The 21,071-nt window shown below is 42.6% G+C and overlaps 1 protein-coding gene across 1 annotated transcript in view; it reads right to left on the bottom strand.

Annotated features, from left to right (window-relative positions):
• The window catches only part of Cc2d2b (coiled-coil and C2 domain containing 2B), a 72,503-nt gene that overhangs the window by 28,028 nt on the left and 23,404 nt on the right, over positions 1-21,071 (bottom strand). The window contains exons 13-24 of the mRNA XM_060389299.1: positions 18,573-18,675; positions 18,302-18,420; positions 14,968-15,145; positions 13,862-14,012; positions 10,552-10,699; positions 9,516-9,654; positions 8,570-8,773; positions 6,635-6,727; positions 5,232-5,323; positions 3,849-4,019; positions 2,317-2,413; positions 1,442-1,551 (exon numbers count right to left, since the gene is read on the bottom strand). Of these exons, the coding sequence (XP_060245282.1) occupies positions 1,442-1,551; positions 2,317-2,413; positions 3,849-4,019; positions 5,232-5,323; positions 6,635-6,727; positions 8,570-8,773; positions 9,516-9,654; positions 10,552-10,699; positions 13,862-14,012; positions 14,968-15,145; positions 18,302-18,420; positions 18,573-18,675 (1,605 nt within the window). The remainder of the gene's footprint in view (positions 1-1,441; positions 1,552-2,316; positions 2,414-3,848; positions 4,020-5,231; positions 5,324-6,634; positions 6,728-8,569; positions 8,774-9,515; positions 9,655-10,551; positions 10,700-13,861; positions 14,013-14,967; positions 15,146-18,301; positions 18,421-18,572; positions 18,676-21,071) is intronic.

Genomic DNA, 21,071 nt, shown 5'->3' with positions numbered 1-21,071 from the left:
AACTTTCATTAAAATGTCTTTTACGTGCAGGAATACTGCAGGAAATGTGGTTTTTCTCATTCTTGACAGAATGCAATCTAAAACATTAACATCAGTGGCTGCCAATATTAAAAGGAGGAAGATCGCTGCTGGCTATGCACATACGTGCTGCGTAATCTCGCGAGGCACGGCATTACTGAGCCCTGCCCGAGACCCACAAACTTAGAAGCTGAGGAGGTAGGTCCACACTCTACGTTTAAGAAGCTGTCTAGGAAACGGTAATGTTTGAAATGCTGAAGAGCCACTGACTGACTACAAACAATGTGCTTTGGAAGAGAAGTGCAAGAGTCTACAGAACAACACTGTTTGCAAAAGGGGCAAAAGGAAGACAAGAAAGGGTTAAATAATCATGCTGGTTTTGCTCAGTGGTAGATTATATAGAAGTTCAAATAAATGGATGAAAGTGTCTTAGTGTATTTAATGCTGCAGTTACAAAACACCTGACACACGATAACTTATAGAAAAGACTTGAAATCTCTCTTTCTCTCTCTCTCCCTCTCTCTCCCTCTCTCTCTCTCTCACACAGACACACAGACACACACACACAATTATGAAAGCTAAAAATATAGAACCTATTCAGAGTCTGGTGAGGATACTTGTAGAAAAGACTTGAAATCTCTCTCTCTCTCTCTCTCTCTCTCTCACACACACACACACACAATTATGAAAGCTAAAAGTATAGAACGTATGCAGAGTCTGGTGAGGATCTTCTTGCTGTTTCTTCACATAGCTCAAGAGGAAAACCCACGCCTGCAAGCCTACACAGCTTTCTGTCCAGTATCAATTAACTGATAAGGACCGGTGAGTACTACAACAATGAGATACCCTGTGCTCTATAGTTATATCCTTGGAATTGAAGCATTTCTACCCTAGATGGGGGCTGTTTAAGACTCATGAAGTAAGCAACTCACAAATCTCCCTGAAACATGCTAGATTCACAACGCCCACCTCTGAGGTTATATAAGCAGTAAGGACTGCTGAGGAAAGCACTCTGTGACCACCAAGCTGCCTACAGGTTCCACAGCGCACTCTAGGACTGCAGTTTTCCTGATCTAGCATCCAGCTGGGTGGGGGGGGGGGCGGTTTCTGATGGCGCTGCCTTCAAGTCCCCCATGCTTCTGTAAGTAACCCCTCATCTATACTCATGCCAGTGGACTCAATACACTCATGGGTTTTCTAAATTGGATTTTGGTGAAATTTGGTCTGTCACTGGTTTCCTGTCTGGGGTGATCAGACATTTGTTCGTGTCACAAAAAATTTCACATAACAACCTCTTCCCACTGAAAAAGGTAGATGGTTCCTACCTCCACATGTACACACACCCAATCATACATGAACATGCTCCCATAACACCTCAGAGTTATTCTGACTAGAAACTGCAGGAAAATGAACTCCAACTTACGTGAAATCTACCTTGATTTCTTCATTCCAGCATGGGTGAGATCCGTTTGCAGTGTTGGTTTGATATACAGTGTGTTGAAAAGAAACTTCTATGAAAGGGTGCACAGTATCCTGAAATACAGAGCAGACAAGGACTAGGTTTTTATAATCTCTTACACAATAAAGAAAAGCAAAAGGTTGAGAGATTACATGGCAACTGGTTTCCTTAGTTTTCATAGTTCTTTCTTCCAGTAGCCGTTATTTAGTCATTGATTTAATAAACATTGGTCCTGTTATATGTCAGGCACTCTTCAAAGATTTAAAGACAAATAGAACCTTTCTTTAAAGATTTTAAAGTTTTCCAGGAAAAAATAAGCAAGTAAATAAGTGCCACAGAGCATGAGCAATGCAGCAAGAGAATAGGCTTGTGGCTGTGCATTTCAGGAAGGGGTATGGGCGTGTTTCTGGGAGTGGGGGAGGACCAGATGAGCACCACGAGGAAATCCTGATTGAGCTAGGGCTTTGCAACACTGTGGTGCTTTCCTGGCCAAGAGGAGGGAGATGGGTAGAGGCCACTCCCAGCAAAGGGAACAAGTACTGGAAGCCAAGACAACATGGCTGTGCAGAGGACAGACAGGAGGACAGCTGACAGACAAGAGTGAGACTATCAAAGATTCTGCGTGTGAGTGGGGAGTTTATACCTGTTGTATAGGACCCTAGAGCAGAGAACGAGACAATATGAATTACATTCAAAAAGAAGGTAATTTTTCAATATTGCTTTACTGTGTTAGAGGAAAATAATGAAATCTGAAAAATGTAGAGATGAAGAGACCAGCTGGGAGCCAGGTGCAACTGAGAGCAATCAGCCAATATTAAACTTTACAAGACTTTACATACCTCATTTAAGATGTCATTCGAAGCTACGAATTTGGTTGCTTTTTGGTGTCTGAGGCGAGACATGGATGACTTCAGGTAAGTAGGCATACTCAAAGTTCTTCAGGAGAAACAACATGGAGACAGCTTTAACATAGGTGTTGGCAGGCATGAGGGTTATCCTGGGTCTTACAGAGGTGGTTTTATTTTTTATTTATTTATTTATTTATTTATTTATTTATTTTTTGTCATATCAGGTTGGCAATTGTCACTGCTCTGGAGAAGTGGCTCCTAACTGCTGAAGTGTAAGCTAGATCTACTATGTGGCAACATATTTACTTGTTTTCAGCACCAAGGGAAAAGTAAAGCCAAGTGGTATTTGTGGGAATAGAGCCTCCCTAGTTCTTTTGGTGTCAGAATATTTTCTTCTGAAGAATGGTGGTTATAGAGAACGGTAGCAACTTTCTGTCCTTTCTTCACAAGCAGCCATTAAGATGTGCATTGGTTGTGAAAATAATTAGTTGTGTAAAGGAATAAGGTTGTAGTTTATAAAACAAAGGCAAAACCTCTAAGAGGTTTTAGATCTATATTAATGGCCAGTAAGCAAAATATTTGTTTTTCACAGATAGAATCCATGAATTGTACTAAGCTGAAAGCAAGCAAGCAAAGCATATATGTGGCAAACATGGAATAGGGAACTATCTGATATACCTTGGGCATTTGGGTAGTAATTTTCATATTTATCAACCATCCTTGACACTAAATATCCAGGATACATTTAATGAGATGGGTACTTAATATTCGTGAAGCTTTCATCTGGCTAGCCGTTCATAGGTAATGTCTATTTTGGTCCCAAGAGATACAAAGAAAACCTACTTAGTGCACACAGGAAAGGGAGGTGGGAGCCTGCTTTGGCAGAGTTCTCTACAGATCCTAAGCAGAACAGGCTGTCTCTGTGGGGACTCCGACCACACAAGCCTTTCCATCGGGAGACTTTCCTGAAACAAGGCGCATGTTCCATTTGCTTTTCCCATCTTTCTTCTTCCAACACTGAGGGCTCACTGCCGTGACAGTGGATGGAGTGGTGGGCAGCAGAAATATCAAAAACTCACAACAGGAAACAGGAACAAGAGGGAATGACTTGGTGATGTGGAAGATTTGCTTGTGTGGCAAATATCTCCAGAGCACACACTAAGGTTGCTTTGGGAATCTCATCCCCTGTACGGTTTTTTGTTTTGTTCAGGCAGTTTATTCTGGGCCAGGGCTTTGAGCATGTTATGCAAGAGCTCTATCCCTGAGCTACTATAGGGCTCTTAATATGTGACATTGAGAGTAAGTTTAAAAGTTCATTCATTTTACGCATGTGACTTGTATGTATGTGTGTGTATTTGTCATCAAACCCACAGCACTGCGGATGCTTGGCAAGTGCTCTCCCACTGGGCTACATCTCTAGGTATTATGCACTGAAATGTTAATGAAACACAAAGTTTCACAAAGGAGGTATGTTTCTCACATTTAGGAGAGATCTTCTGCTACTGCAGACCCTGGAGCGTTACCTATAAGACACCGTTTTTCTGGTAGGAATGTTATAGGCCCTCAGGATCCTGACAAGAATCTTGATGTCTCCATCAGAGATGCTCTGTACCGTGACTTTTCTTCTTTCTTTCCTCTGGGGTTTTAACTTCCTTCGTGGTTCAATGAACTTACAAATCACATCTGTCAACTGGCTAAAGAGTAAAAAGTGATCAGCTTCATATACAGGGAATCACATCATTTTAAATACGGTGCTTAAAATAATTGCTAGTAAGGCCATTGTTCTGAATCGTATTATGTCTGTTACAGAAGGGGGGCAGAGTTCTTTTCAGCCCGAAGTAGAATTCATTTCCCAAGCTTAGAAAGAAGTGGCTGTGTGTCCCCTCATGCCAGGAAGGCATATAATCACACCAGATCTGTGGCTACATGGTTCAAAAAGAAGTAAAAGGCAGCAAGAAAAAGCTATAAAACATTTATCTTTCACCATTATTATTGCTTTCTAAAGCAATCACTCTCTCAAAAATGACTAACATTCCAATATACTCCATTGCTCTGAACTAGTTATTTGCCCATGCTGACAACCTAAATCTGTGGACTTATGGTTTGATAGTCACAGCAGTTTCTGTTCAAGGTCTGGAAATACACAGCTGTGGCTTTCAGCGCCCCACAGCAGTCAGAACCCTACTGCTGATGCTGAGAATTTTCATGTGGCCTCTGGAGGGGATCAGATCCACATCTGATGCCTGGGATTCACTGTGGCCACTGAAGAATGGAGACAGTCCAGCAAAGTCTCCAGCACCTGCCCCTGTGCTGCCCAGCGCTCTGGCACCATGGAGGGGACTCGGGTTTGCAGGGCGAGAGGATGGGCTTACAGCAACCACAGCTCATCCAGTAGCAGTCTCGCAAGAAAACCCCAGAACAACAAAAGAAATGGGACAGAAACGCTCTTTTCTTTTTCTGTCTTGTCCTAGAAACTACCCAAAAAGAGAGAGAACCCAACCTTCTCTAAAGTATTGTACAACTACAGCAATGTCAAGTAGGTGATCTAAAGTGGTCAGATACATTTCATCACCAAACCTTACCCTGCATTCTGGAGCTGCAGTTTTGACATGTGGCATAAATATAAAGCACAGAGAACCAGAGGAGTCTGACGATGCTAGCTTAAAGCTTTACTTTCATACTTAATAGTCCTAAAGTGGGGCTGGAGAGATGGCTCAGAGGTTAGGAGCCCTGGTTGTTCTTCCAAAGGTCCTGAGTTCAATCCCCAGGCAACCACAAGGTGGCTTATAACTATCTATGATGAGATCTGGCACCCCCTTCTGGCCTCCAGGCACACATGCAGGCAGAACGCTATATAAATGATAAAAACAAAAATAAATCTTAAAAAGAAAATAGTTCTAAAGTACCTTGTAGATACAATTTCTTCGTAGTCAGCCACAATATCTGACAAGTTAAATTTGCTGATTTTGATGATTTTTTTCATTATCAACCTTCTCATCTAAAGACAAATCCAGAAGTTAAAAGAAATGGAGTGTTTCTGTTTTAAAGACTACGTAGTCACAATGCTTCTGCGGCACTGTGTACTTTGCTCCTTGATATTTCAATCAGTGAGCAGGAAGGGAGGTGGGTCAGTGAAAGCACAGCTATTTCTACTGTTATTAAAATCAGCAGCAGCACGCAGTTATGCCAAAGCAAACTCTTTCTACCTCCTTTCCTTTCACGTGATCTTATCCCAAATCCTCGCTCAGTTTTCCCATCTAACTCATAGTTTGCACTGCCAGAATGAGTCTTCACTAAGAAAAAAAGACAGGCCTGGGAGCTCATTCCCACAACAGTCAGTAATGACCAACATGATCCCTGACCCATAGACTAGAAGAAATCTGTCTTTCCCTCAAGTCCATCCTATGCTAACTTTAACTTCCTAGTCCACCAGCATGGCAAGAGAGTTAGTCAGAGCTTAAAGTTTTACCACTGTTGATATAAACCTTTTCTTCTTCTTTTTAAAATTTGAGCCAGGGTCTCAGTATATAGCACAGGCTGGCATGATCTTAAGTGGACCAGGTTGGCCTTGAACTTGGAATTCTCACTCAGCCTCCCAAGTGTGGGGAGTACAGTTATGTGCCACTATACCTGGCTTAAGTCCCTATTCTTCCAAAGACTACTGTAGCCTCGGAAACTCCTTCCTCTCCTCTAACACTAGTCCTCATGATAGGTTTAGAAGGGTTGAAAACCTATAGACCTAAAAAATATAGGGTGAACAGTTTCCATTATCTGTAATTCCAGTATTAGCATGTGAACCTACCTAATTTGTAGGTTTAAACTAAATTGAGAGCACAGTCTTTACACAAGTTTACATCTAACTACATAGCTACACAGCTTTCTTAAGATTCCTACCTAGGATTTGTTCATACATTTCAGACATCCTCAGCAGTTAGTACCTTAGACCTTGGTAGAACCAGCTCACCTTCCTCTTGGACTTCCCAGAACAGGTAAAGTAGTATGTGTTCTCTTTCCTCAAGAGCAAGCACATTTCTCTACTTTCCGAGATGGCAAACTCATTATTAAAGCACATCTTAAGCCTGGTTTTAAAGTGCAGTGTCAGTTAGGATGAGGTGCAAGGGAGACACTGCAACATTCTTGCTTAAACAGGAGCTGGGCTGTGCTCCCACAGAGCGTTCATTGGTGACGAAGTCAACTAACACAGAAGGAAATCTGAAGAGCGCTGCCCATCCAACTCTCTGTGGAAAGTGTCTACCATGTGCCCAGCACATGGACTCTCACAAAAGTATATCAAATAGGTTGACATTACCTTTCTCAGAAATTTGACAGAATTAATCCTTTGCGCAGTAATGGAGTTCACATCTGAAATGGAGATATCCCTCTGCGCCTGACTTTCATACTCCTGAACAGAGAATTAGGTTAGTTTTGCCTGAATGTAATACAGGGATCGATCTGGTGTGCTCCAACAAGAAATGCTGTTATTTGTTTCCATTCCAGCACAAAGACGGTGGCAAACATGTGTCAGGACAAACCATCCTTTACGATTCTCTCACTGAGGCCTGGCCCAGACAAGTTTATGCCTATATTCCACTTTCTTCTGGTATGAAGTCCTCTGATCTTTTACTTGTGTTTATTTACTTAGTGTATGCACCTCCGTGTGGAGGACAATTTTCAGGACTGGATCCTTCTACCATATGGGTCTCAGGAATCAAACTCTGACTGTCAGGCTGGGCAATAGGTGCCCTTAACCCCTGAAGCATTTGACAGGCCCAGTGATATTCTAAATTGTAGTGGTGAGCAAGAAAGAAATGTCATTTTGAAAATGACATCTGTCTCTTGAGCCACACCCAGGGAGCTTCCACGACAGTCCTGACTGGGATCTGAGCATGTTCCCACTACAACTTGAGTTTTAAATATGATGAGCTGAGTCCTGCACAGTTAGTTTTTATTTGTGTAGCTTCTAAATGGCTGAGTGGACATCAAAATCTGGCATTTTTATCCAAGCCTGCTGTCACCAACCTACAACAGGGGTTTTCCTTAGAGATGGGCAAGCAGTTGTTTTTGAACTATCTCTTACAAAGCTTCAGTGCTGGGTTTCAACAGCTGGCCACTCCCACAGCCATCCACTTTTACAATCCCCACCTAGAGGCTGGAGGTGGGCTGCTAAAGTATTTAAACACAGGCCCTTTTGACATGGGAAGAGAAGCTCCTATTTGGAACATTTACTCATCCATGGCACAAATATCCCCCTGGTTGAGGGTTGATGGCAGCCACCAGGAACTCCCTGCAGGTGTGGTTGGGAAGAGACCTGTCTGATGGAGGTTGGTCTGATGAGTGTTACTGGCCCTCAAAACCTGGTTACACCCATCCTTGTTTTGTAAACCTGCCTAAGACATACCTGATTGGTTGATACCGGGGCAGGGCAGAATGGGGTAGTTGTGGCTACAGAAGACAGAAGAGAGGAGGAAGGAGGATGGCACAGTGGGTTAATGTGGAGAAAAAACCTCATGGGCCAAGAGGAAGGACTTCAGTAATGGCATGAAAAGACTCAGATGAGGAAGATTAAGGTAGCTAGCATTGGATGGGGGCTGGGAGATGGGCTGTGAGATTATTGAGACAGCATTGGTGAAATATCTGCCCACCCTAAGGGAAATGAGGCAATTATAAAATCTAACAGTGTCTGTGTCTTATTCTTTGTGATAGTGGGTTAGAAAATAGCACCCTGATAATCTTAGGGCTGATAATAAACATTAAACGGCCCAACCCTCGTCTATTATTTACTGCAACACCTGTCTTACTGGCTGAGCTCAGCTGGCTGCAGCGCGTGACCCAGCAAGACCAGCACTTTTCTTGTCTCTGCTTTGGATTCTAAAGATCCGAAGTTGACATACACTTTACAATTAATATCTATGTTCCTCGGGATAGTGTTTTATGACTCCTCTCCAGAACTGCTGTGAAATTGGTGATATGTTTTATGAGAACAAAAATACATCAGTTACATCAATTTAGAATACACTTAAAGGGTGTGGGCTGTTAAGTAGATTGGATAATACTACATTGTAAAGTCCAGGTAAGAGCATGATGAGATTTAGGTGGTCTGTACAATTTCAATATTTACAGAGAAAGTTAAAAATCTGTGTTAACTATTAGTTACCAAAATTAAAACTGGGATGAAGATAGGTTTACATCAGCGTGATACTAGTTCTATCATAGGGTGAGCTGTGTTTGAACGGGAGCCAAGTACCTGGAAGACTATGTCTGGAATCTCTCTGTCATAGAGGGGCATCTGCTGCAGGAGGAAGAGATCTAGCTGGCCTGCATTTCTCAGCTGCAGCAGCTGGAAGCGTTTGCTCCTTTTCATTTCTTCCTCAGACACAAAGTTAAATTCATCTTGCAACTGCTCGAGACGGAAATATTTTGGAATTTCCTGTCCTTTGTGTCTCAAGTACTGTAAAACAGGAACATGCAAAGTCTTTACTTACGAAATTATTTTTGGTTCAAGAATTACTTCAGAATACTGTTTTTGCTCCACGAACAGTGTGGTCCTACTTGGTCTGAGTAAGGAAGGGAGGAGCAACCGAACCTACGGAGGCATATGACCTGTGGAAATACACCCTCTGATTGACATGGCTTTCTAGCGTGTCTGAGCATGACCTAGACAGAAAAAGAAAACTTCAGTGTTGTGTAACAGAAAGGGTCATAGATGGAATATGAGTACCAGGCCTGGGGAGTGGATATGATAGCTGCCATCCGTATCCTCAGAGGAGCTGTGGCAGCGATGAAAGGAGGTCAGAATAAAGCATGTTAGCAACACAGAGCAGCTCAGTTGTTGTGGGGATGGCCACAAGGGTCCAGATCATGGTGGCTGAGTGCAAGAGAACAACTGAAGTCCTCTTGATAAATCATCTTGGCATTTTTAGGACCTAATAATATGGTTAGAATCTAACAGATGTTTAACAGATGTTAGCTTAAAGGTCAGCCGGCCAGCCGTCAGGTCTAAAGTAGTCATTTTGTTTGTTACATTTATAATGCCTTTTCAATATTCTAAACTGATTGAAAAGCATATGTGCCCTCCATTTTATATGCACCCCAAGTGTCTAGAAAAACACACAGCTAATAATGGAGGAATGTACAAGATGCCTATGAGAAAATAAAATATATTTATAGCATTAATAGTTTTTAAAACTTACCATAATAAGTTCTGTTATATCTGAATACTCTGGGTTATTTGGATCAATCCTGATGTCATCTGCCCAGTCACAAAGCTTTTGTGAATTCACGATCCACGGGAGTCCAGGAACACTTCTCGCATCAACATTCCTAAGCACACTAATGCGGAGAAAATATTTTGTGATGCCACATACAATATACACACATGTTACACAGGCCAAAGCCTGCCAATCGTAGGAACCTGGAGGTAAATCTAGCCACATCCTGTATTTAATGATAATATAGAATCTATCTCTATGATATGTAGACTGGTACTCCTCATGTTCTAATTTCACCATAGCTTTCCAAGAAGGGTCTATCTTAAATGACAATATAGCTTTGTAAGGGTAAAACGCTGTAGATATTCATCTGTGCCATCTCCAGTTTACAGTTTACAGAGTAGCAGTGCTTTTAGATGTACTTTGTAAACTCTAGGCATAATAATGTGTTAAATATTTTATGTGATGCACAAAACTAAAATTTTAATCCAAATATCTGCTTGTGCAAAATCAAGAAAGCACACAGTGTGAGAAGTAAACTTAAGGGGCTGGCAGGATGGCTCAGCGGGTCAGGGTGCTTGCTACCGAGCCTGATGACCTGATTCTATCCCTGGGACCATGGAAGAAGAGTATCTGGCCTATACTGCCTATGGAATCACATTACGTTCTAGTACATTTCAACAAGTGCAGCACAACCTAAACTCAATGTTCTTAAAATACCTTTTCACATTTATTTGTTTTGTGTATTTATTTTCACATTTATTTATGCATGCATGCCATAGCAACCATGGAAGTCAAAGGACAACTTGGAAGAGTTCTCTTCTTTGACTATGTGGGTTCATGTGACTGTAGACCTCAGTAGTGAAAAAACACAACATCCTACAAAACACCGTCACAGTGGGATGAGTCAAATGAAAAGTCAACACCCAACTGCTATTTGCGTCCCCCTTTATACACATATTTCATGGGACGTCTTGCTGGGATGAAGAAGGAGGTTTCAAACAGGGCAAGTTCATACCTAGAGTAAGCGGATCTCAGCGACTGTGACACAGGTGTCAGCGGGATTCCATTTTCATCTAAAGCCCATGAGAGGGAATAGCTAAGTTTTCCTGAGGTTAAAAGGCAAACTTCTTCATTCTCACCTCCCTCGAGATTAAAAGGCACATCTGTTTTAAAAAATAAAAATAAAAATAAAAATAAAAATAAAAAACATTTAGGACACACCACTGGCTTAGAAATGCACAAGCTGAGGGGCCGTGAGGTTGACTCGGTGTGTAAATTGCCTCTTATGCACGTATAAAGATGAGTTTGGATCCTCCGAACCCACATGAAAGCTGTCTGCAGTCCCAGAGTTGAGGAGGCAGAGACAGGTGGATCCTGAAGCTCAGCTACCCAGCTGCCCTGCCAAACTGCTGCCTCAGGTTCAGAGAGACTCAGTTAAGAAGAAAGTAGAGTGGAGAGCAATGGCGGAAAGTCACCTACTAGCAGCCTCTGGCCTCCACCCGGATACCCCTCATCTCCTCTCTAAGATACCACAAGAAGGACTGCCTTAGGCTGAAAATGAGAGGAAAATATTGAGCCAAGCATGGAGATGAGCAGCTCTCCATTTCTTACTCTGGGATTTTGTAACCGTTCTTCCTGGGACTGGCTTCCAGTAAGGAAGGATCATTGACGGCAAAAAGAAAAAAGAGGAGAAAGAAAAAGAAAAAGAAAAAAAAAAAAAGAAAAAGAAAAGAGGCAGACAGGGTGAAGAGGGGTAGTTAAGAGCACTTGTCACTCAATCATGAGGACCAGAGTTAGGATCCAGAACTCACACTGGGCATCTCATAAATGCCTGTAACTCCAGCTCTAAGAGATACAATGCCTCTTTCTGGCATCCATGAGTGAGCATGTGTATGTTTGCACATACACATACACACTTTCCACACATGGAATAAAACTTTTTTTTAAAGGAGCCAGAATTCCCTTTCCTTACATTCCTGTATCTTCTATACCCCTCCACAAACACAACATAAACTCTCAGAGTGCTGAGAGTTTACCGCCACTATCTGAACCTATTGCTATGTTACCATCTTTTGTATAGCTTCTAGGTTCCTATGGGAGAAAAAGGATTTTTGGGTCTATCTGGACCAAAGCAGACTATGTTCTTTGGCCTGACTGTCCCAGTTCCTTTGTTTACACATTTTCTCCTGCCTCCTCCTTGCTCACTTGTTCACACCTCTCTTCCTTTGCACCAAAGGAAATAGGTACAAATAGATTCCAAAGCTCCTAAGAAGAGGAAAGAAAGGCATCTTGGGGAAAAAGGAAATGAAGTGGAAGTTTCTGGTTTCTTCGGAAACTCAGTTGTGTCATGTCACCATGTTTTTTGTTTGGGTCCTACATGTGGATGTGCGAATGTTCTCCCCCCGTCCCCAACACACACACAGAAAACAGCCCCCATGAAAAGGCAGGTGATGTTGGTCAGCTGAAAATCAACTCGTGCAAGGGATTTTTTTGTGGGCAGGAAAACACATTTGTGTGGACTTTGAGAAGGGATAGATAGAAGCCCACAGACAGTGAGATGATGTTGGTTTTGCATCTCTACGCTTTAGCGTTGCTATGCTTTGCAACGGTTCACATCCTTTGCTGGTTTTCCCAGAGAGAAACACTCCAGAGAACTGCTTGTGCTGCTTTGGCAGAGTTTTGCTACTTTGGCAGGCGTGTGCCACTTGCACAGAGTCTAGCTGCTTCTACTGAGTCGTTCCACTGCTACTGACACCTGTTGCTGCTGGTATTCTGACCACTGGGAGTTTGGTAATCTTCAGAAAACCCATTGGCCCTTATCAGTAGGAAGTAGAGAATAGAGATCTACAGCCCCTTTCCCAGACTAATGTCCTACCTAAGATGGGGTGGGCATGGGGAGTTGGAAGGGAGGTAAAGGCATTTAAGGTATTTGAAAAAAAATCTAAGCCTACAAAACAAAACCGAACAAAACAAAAAGTCCTTGTTCTTAGAGATGTGATAACCAATCTACTTGGGAGAAGAGTGAAGTCAATTGAATAACAGAGGGATAGAAAATTCCCTTCTTTCCATCATCCTTTTTTTGATTCCTTTTTCTCCTTTCTCTTTACCTTCTCTACTGTTTTAAGATAGCAGACATATCCTGTAATATTCTTACGGTCATTATAAGAGAGAAAGTCAGACACATTGGGGAGATAGCTCTCTGAGTAGGACCTGAGTTCATATCTCAAGGAGCTGGGCATGCTGTCACACCTCTGCAATCCCAGCACTGGGGAGGCAGTGGCAGGCAGACCCTTGGAGCTTGCTGACCAGCAGCTAGGTTCAATAAGAGACTCTGTCTCAAGAACGAGGAAAGAATAATTGACAAAAGACACGACACACACACATCAGAGCTCATATTCCAGAACCCACACTGTTTCTCCTCCATAGGACTAGAAAAAGCACAGGTGTTCATGTTCATCACAATGTTTTAAGTTTCTCAAAGACCTGATTCAAGATAAAAGTTTTAAATGATTTAGTTTTTGACACCTCGTGTAGTGTGTGTGTGTGTGTGTGTGTGTGTGTGTGTGTGTGTGCGCGCGCGCGCGCGCGCGCGTGCACGTGCGTGCGGGTGAGTTTTTTGCTTTGTTTGTTTGTTGAGACTTGCCATAGAGCCCAGGAACTCACTATCTTTTGGGGGCTTTTGAGAGCTGGGATAACAGGTGGGTGCCACCATAGCCAGTATTAAGTAAATTTTGTTCAGATGGAAACATTCTACTTTTGTAAGGAAACTCTTTAAACAGAAAGGTAAACAACTCAAAATAGCTTCAGGAAGTCCCTGAAACTGAACAGATTCACTAGGACCCCTCCTTGCTACAATAAGCAACAGAAGCTGAGAGTCCTTCTGAGAGGAAGGACTGACCTGCAAAGAAGACTCTGAGACCAGACCAGCTGCCTGGGGAAAGCAGAAACCAGCCTGAAGAGATTTAGACCAACTGGGGCATCTAGAAAAGACAAACCCCAACATGTTGAGCTATGCAGTGAGCACTGCAGGCTATGCAGTGTGTTTCCCTGCTTTGGAGGCCTTGATGATGAACTTGTATTTGAGTCATTTCTGCTACTACAAGTGACCTCAATAAAACTCACTGGCTCACAAAGTTGTACTTTGGTGATATCCTTACTTTGGTCTGTTGTGGGCTCCCTGTCTGGGGTGAGTAGACATGTGTTCAGTCTCCCCAGGAAAAGTTTTATTGCAGAACACCCATCTAGGACCCTTTATTCACAAATGGTCATTTAGGATTTGGTACACATGAAGAAAGCTAAAGGGAGGAGATTTTAAACAAACTCACTGCTTCCTACGCCTCCATCCATAGGTAGGACCAGTTTATCAGAACTAAATTCTGTATATTCCAGGACAGTCTTGCCTTTCAGCTCTGTCTTGTTAGGTAAAGGCAGATATAGTTTGACCAGTAAGTTTGTCCTTTTATTTACTTCGTAGACCTAAATATAAAACAAAAGGTTGACATCTCATCAAAATGTAAAACAGGAACAATAGAAAAATAGAACACCCAATAACACATTTGTATCATTGCACGTATAAGTAGCATTGTTTTCTTACATTTCATTCACACAGTTAAGGCAGGAACAGGAAGCTGGCAGGCCACAGTGCAGCTGTATTCACAAAGCAGAGCCAGACAGGAAGTGGTTCAGGCTAGAAAACCTCAGTTTTGTATTTTACATTGACTCACTTCCTCCGGCAAGGCTCCTTAAGGCTTCAACATCCTTCCCAGATACTGCCACCAGCTGAGGACTAAGTGTTCAAACATGTGAGTCTATGAGATCAGGGGTTTGTCGGGTGTGCATCTACCTGATGGCTTAAAGGGACCCACGAGGAGGAAGAGGAGTAGGCCAATGAGGAAAAGGAGAAGGAGGAAGAGGAAGAGAAGGAGGAGAAAAAGGAGGAGAAGGAAAAGGAGGAGTTGAAGAAAGAGGAGAATGAGAAGGAGGAAAAGGAGGAGAAGAAAGAACAACAACAACAAAGGATGAAGAACAAACATGGCAAGATAATGAAGCAACCAAGTCAGGGCTGAGAAAGTGTGTAGCGACTGTTTGACATTCACAACAGCTCTATGGTTTATTGCCGCTCAAGCAATTCACTCAGAGTCAACACTGCAGGCCCAGGCTGGCGGAAATATAATTAGTGAAACAGAACTATACCGTGAATTATAACAGAATTATGCGGAGCACCGACAAACAAATATTTGTACTTAAGAAATGAAAGACCATAGCGGAGGTGGATTATGCATTTATTAATTGTAAATACATTGTTAGCTATGGAAATCACATTCCTTAAGATGAAAGAAATAACCTGCCATATATAACAGGAGTTTACGAGAAAAAAAAAATGACACAGGTAGCATAAAATTAGACAGAAACACAAATAACAATGGCATACCTCCAAGCAAATTGTTTCGGGCCAGTATATTAGCTGAATGTTAAAAATTTGTTGAAACATGACTTTAAAATCAAATTGTAGGGGAGATACTGAAGTGCAGGAAACCTGTTTGCCATTGTAAAATATTTTGATAAAATATCTAAGCTTCTGGATTTTGGCTCTCCTCTTTTGCTCATATCTAAAAAAAAAAAAAAAAAAAAAAAATTATTAGATAGCCCACTACAAAAGCGAAGACAATGTAATATGTTATTTTTTCCCCCAAAATTATCTTAGGATGTTTTTTAAAAATGACATCATCATCATTAACAACAACACACACAAGCTCAAGTGTTCCTTTGTTCCTTTCTGTAAATCCCTTAGGCTTTAGGCTGGGTTTGCCCCTTTCCTGCAAGACCACGGAGAAGCCATTCTTTCTCTGAACACTGCAATAAGAGACACTATTGAGTTTCCTGAGTTCTCTATGGAAACAGTTGCTGGTCATGAAATCTCCCAGTGAGTGACAGGAGATCCCAGCCTCTCTATGCCTATTCACGGACCTAATCAAAGGATCTAAGTGAGGCTTAAGGCTTGATCTTAGTACTGTTATTGGAAGCCCCAGGCCTAGGCCTGAAACCTCCCCTCAGTTTATGGGTGGGTCAGAGTATCTCCTCCCACTGTTTGTCTATCCACCTTCTTGTAACCCTCCTAAAAGGTCAGGGAACAAACATATTTCTTCAGCTGCCCTGCGTGTTGTCCTCCAAAAGTAGTAGTTTTAACAACAAACTCACAAATAGGTTATGTGTTAGGAACATAAGTTAAAAAAAAAAAAAAAAAAACGTTTTGTATTAACTCAGAAAACATTTTGTGTAACTCAAAAGCCATTTTGGGCAGCTAGGATAAGAGGCAGGCCTTAGAAACAAGCTCCTGGGAGGCCATCTCAAATAGGAGCCTAGCCCGGGTCTGGCCTTGATATGCTAATGAAGTAACCCCAAGATGGTATTGATGAACCAGTCAGAATAGTGAGCCCTGATAGCCTAAACCTACTGTCCAGCGTCATGATAAAAAATTGGAACTTTGGAAAGGGTCTCTAGGGTCACACTGCCATGCTCCCAGGACACGGCTTCTGTAGACTTTCTATCAAAGTCTACAGGAGACTTTGAGACTGTGTGTGGCCCTGGCGTCTGTAGCCGGTGAACTTCCGGCATTGTCACTGGCCTCATACAGGCCACTGGCCAGCATTCTTGGGGACTTCCAGCCTCTAACCTCCATCCTCCTGCCTGCCACAGCTGAAGGACTTATGGCAGATGTGGGTTGAGCCTACAAGGTTCAGAGTGTTTGCACCAGAGAAGATTTCCCGGTGAAACCCTACAGCAGCATTTCTGCCCAAACAATCATTCCCTGTGAGGTGTGTTCTAACTTTTTATATCGGCATGGTATTATGTGTTTGTTTGAATAAACCAAGCATATTTGAAAGTCAAATCTTATGTGGACATCCTAATTGCTGAGGGCCTTATAGATCTTAGGCTGTGCTTTCCACATTATGAAAATTTACCATCTCAGAATTAGATTATCTCCAGGAAGCAGTGCCCCTTGTCTTCTGTTGTGAGCCATCTTTAAATCCTTCCCCCATTGCTGTATTCTTTCCATTTCTGGCCTTGGCATCAACATTTTACTCTTTTCTAAAGAGCTGGTCTTGTTCACCTGTGAAGGAGGCAGCCACACTGTTTGATGGCAGCTGCTTGGCAAAGCTGTTTCCTGTATTTTGCCGTAACCCCACTAAGCCTTTTCCAGGTTTTCTGACATGCAGATCCTCTTTCCCTTTGTCTCAGGCCCTCCATAGGTCTAGAAATGAGCTCAAGCTGGTCTCTAGGAGGACTTCTGGCAGTTAAATGGAAGCCAGCATTCTTCGGGAACTTGTGAAATGGCTTTACCATCCCCAAAAGGAGTCCTTCCTCCCAGCTGTCCTCCTTACAATCTGCATGATTTCATTATCCCAACCTTAAGCGAGGTGGTGACACATGCCTCTAATCCCACCCAGCACTTGGGAGGCGCAGGGAAAGCAGATCTCCGTAAGTTCGAGGACAGCATGGGCTACGCAGAGAAACCCTACCTTGAAAACACCAAAATAAAAATATATAATATTATAAAAAAAGAGACAATCTGCATGATTTGTCCACCCCCTGCTCTCTCTCTCACTGTCTCACTACTCTCTTCTCTGCTGTCTGGCTCTCTCTCCTCCCGTAAATCGCCCTGACATGTCCAGTCCACGTCTTTTTCTCTTCTCTGGCCTCTTCTAGATGCCTCTGGATATTTTCTCTCTCTTGTTCACAATATGAACCTTCCCCCAAATGGCGCAGATCATGTTGGCAGTATCTTTACTGCGGCCCCTCCCATATGCTCGCTAATTTCTTTTCATGATTCATCTCCCTGCCTTCTTTTTCATGGGCATTCTGTGCATGTTTTACCTAATAAATTTTCTCAGGCCCTCATTTAAAGAAGCTACAGGACGAGTAAAAGGTTGCTTTTCTGCTGTACCTCTATGCTCAGAAAAAGGGTGTGATAATGGTGCCCTTCTGTCTGCTATTCTTTGTGCTTGTCTTTCAATATAACCATCCATCCATTCACTTATAAATGTGAATATTTATGGGGGTATCATCCATCTTCCAACTCTGTGCTAAATGATGCATTCACAATATTCAAAGATCAATTATCCTGCCTCCTCTGGGACAGAGATGTGGAAACCTTGTTCAGTGCACTAAGCTGAAACATCCTGTTTGTGGGAGTCGGGATCCATAAGCCTAGGGGGTGAGCAAAGTGGGTATTATATTTGTTTACGCATAATGTCATAGGGAAGGATCTGGGAAGAAATGGAATTTGTACTGTCAAAGGAAGAAACTGTCCAAGGGGCCCTCTTGATGTGGAGCAGTTTTCATAAGTGTTCTACACTGAGCAAAGTGACAATATAATCTTATTTACCAGTGGCTTCATATCCCCCATCTCTACCTGAATAAAAATTACTACCGAGACAAAGTATAAAACTTACTAATATATCAGGCTTGCTAGTGAAGACAGTATAGGTTTTACGGCAACTTAAAATGGTTTGTGTCCTCCCTCAGGAATGTATTTGATATGTCGCCTGGAGCCACTTTACCTTCCATTAGAATAAACTCCCTCACTTCCAAGATGGGAACCGCATCACACTTCACTGAGCATGGGGACAATGAAATGTGAAAATGTGGATATGCAAACGTAGCAGGATCAAACAAACGGTACCCAAGAGATCTGACATTGTTATTGCAAACAAGGCAGCCAGTAATGAACCGGCAATGAAGAAAGAGTTCTCCACGGTGCTTACAAGGAACACTTGGCTAAGTGCGTCAATTCTGCTGTGAAAGAGAGTTGTGGCACCAGAGCGACTGGCTTTGTTCTCTCTATCTCCATTCCTTCAAGGTCTGAAGCTGAATCAGAGAGGGTCTAGAAACCAAAAACAGAGAGACATATAATTTCCCGGGTAAACTGCTTACCCTTGTCCTTGTGTGGTATCTGTTGCCAATTCCAAGAAGCATGGAGCAAGCAACAAAATATCCTAACTAGGCAGATGAGTGGGTGCTGTCATGCCTACATACCTCCTCTGTGTCTTCATTCTGAAAAGGCGTCTCTTTACTCTTTTCCCCAGGTACTTCTGACAGCGCCGCTTGGTTCTGCTCATCCCATGTGTTCATTTTTATCCTAATTAACAATAAACAAAATTGCTTAAAGAGCAAGGAGAGGGCTGGTATCAGGCTATAAAATGATTAAATAAATAAATGGAAAATTATATAATAAAAATTTTGTTTAGAGGAGAAGCAATATAGGGTGTTTGGGAGTTGTTACAGATAGACTTGAAAGGAAAAAAAAAAATCTTCCTAAGCATTTCTGCAGTTTTCACTGCTTCTTTTCCTCGCTGGCAAAACTGCCCACCAGCATTTGCAGCCTTTTCGAAGGGCATTTCTCCTTGGGGTGAGAAAGCAGCCAGAGTAATGGGGAGATGTACACTGAGGGTTGAAGGCCATATGTCTGCAATCCTCTACACCATGCAAACAACCTGGTGTAGAGGTAGGTGGCTCGTGACTGCAAGTGCCCGTCCCAGCTGTTCCCTGGGGCTGATGTACTAACGTAAGAAGTTCAGTGCTGGGACTATTTCTGCTCCTGTCGGCCTTGTAGCTCTCAGCACTAACTGGGCTTATGTCTCAGTCCTCATAGCTCCGTGCAGTGGGTGCCATTACAGTGCAACAAAGCTCCACTCGCCTGGAACATTTTCAGAAAGTAACCGTCCTGGGAAGTGACTTTTCTTGATTATGGGGTTTGGTGCTTTTTCAGTTAAAGTTTCAGTTTCTATTTTTAAGCTTTAGGAAGGGGGTCACTTGGGACAATGTATGCTGTGTTTGGAGGGTAAAAGGGCACAGCTACTCTGGAAAGCAGTCTGGTGGCTCCTCCGAATGCTAAGCAGATTATTACCACGTGATCCAGCAATTCCTCACCAAAGAGAAGTCGCGGGAGACCTATCCACACGTGTGGGATGATTACAAACGGGAAGGTAATGGTTTCTCTTTGGGATGATGGAAGTGCTCTTAGACTGGGGGACTATACTAAATAATAATAATAATAATAACAACAATAACAATAACAATAATAAAGTGTGAAGTATATTCTAGTAGAGCTATTTGAAAGATTATATGCTCTATCCTTCTGAAAGAGGACACAAGGATGTTACTTATATGGGCTTGAGACCAAGGTACACGAACTGAAAACCCATCCTCACTAATGTCACTACAGAATTCTGTCAATGACTGAAGCATCTACTCTCATCTCACAGTCAGGCTGAGTGGAGGGCTGTATGCAGTTGGTGTCTTATGTAAAGTGTACACCCAAACACTGGCAGTGAGACAGAGGATAACCGGCATTGCTTCTCTCTGATCCATCAGTAGTGAATCAGCTGACTTAACTGTTCTGTAATGCAATGGCTCTCAACCTTTGTAAAACAGTAAATCACTTAGGGAGATTCAGTTTTAACATTCCTGGGCTCAGACCATGCACCATACCAATTGAAAAGGAACAGCAGACAGTATGGGTCCTGGGCAACTCTAACGGACAGGAATCTGGAGAACTGGCGTTATTAGGAAGCTATTAGTGAATCTCTATTGGGTGTTATTAGTTATGTGCCAAGAGGCTGTTATATCTAGAATCCCTTCAGGACGGTTATTGAGCACAGTGGTCTTGGGTTTGTGGACTTTTTATTCTGAACCATTTGGAAAATGACAAGATTCTGGCTAGTTTAGTAAGTGCAGGGTCTCCTCTTGCATGGCTTGCGTTCACCTTCTCAGCTTAGGCACCTCTCAGTGATTCTCAGTGTCTCACCAGTGGTTCTCAAGCAGCTAATGAATCCAAACCACAGCACTAGTAAATACTGAGAATTCGTGTGGATCAGCAGTTCTCAATCCCCTTTGAGTGTGTGTGTGTGTGTGTGTGTGTGTGTATGTGTTTCTAAAGGTAGAGAGAGCCAGTTACTCTAAATACCAAGTCCAGGTTCATGCATATCAGCAGGTCTTAACCTGTGGGTCATGAGTCTCCTGGGGTCAAACAGGGATCACATATCACAACAGAGGCAAAATCACAGGCACAAAGTAACAATGAAATGATTTTGGGGCTGGAGATCACCACGGTCTGAGGACCTGTATTAGAGGGCGGTGGCGTTTGGATGCTTGAGAACCACCGGTGAGCACTTCAGTTTGTAAACCCAAACCCAGCATGGAAAACCCCTGAATCAATAGGAGCTTGAGCTTCCTTTTAATTTTTTTTTAAGGTTTATGTATTGTCTATACAACATTCTGTCTGCATGCATGCCAGAAGAGGGCACCAGATCTCACTATAGATGGTTGTGAGCCACCATATAGTTGCTGGGAATTGAACTCCGGACCTCTAGAAGAGCAGACAGTGCTCTTAACCTCTGAGCCATCTCTCCAGCTTCCTTTTAATCTTTTTTGTTTGTTTTTATTGTTTTTTTATTAATTATACTTTATTCACTTTGTATCCCCCCATAAGCCCCTCCCTCCCCCCTTCCACCTCCCCTTCTGATCCCACCCTCC

Source organism: Meriones unguiculatus, chromosome 1 (assembly GCF_030254825.1).
Source record: "Meriones unguiculatus strain TT.TT164.6M chromosome 1, Bangor_MerUng_6.1, whole genome shotgun sequence".
In the NCBI taxonomy this organism is placed as follows: domain Eukaryota; kingdom Metazoa; phylum Chordata; class Mammalia; order Rodentia; family Muridae; genus Meriones; species Meriones unguiculatus.
The sequence above is the reverse complement of the archived record's forward strand: the minus strand, read 5'-3'. Positions and strand labels throughout refer to the sequence as shown.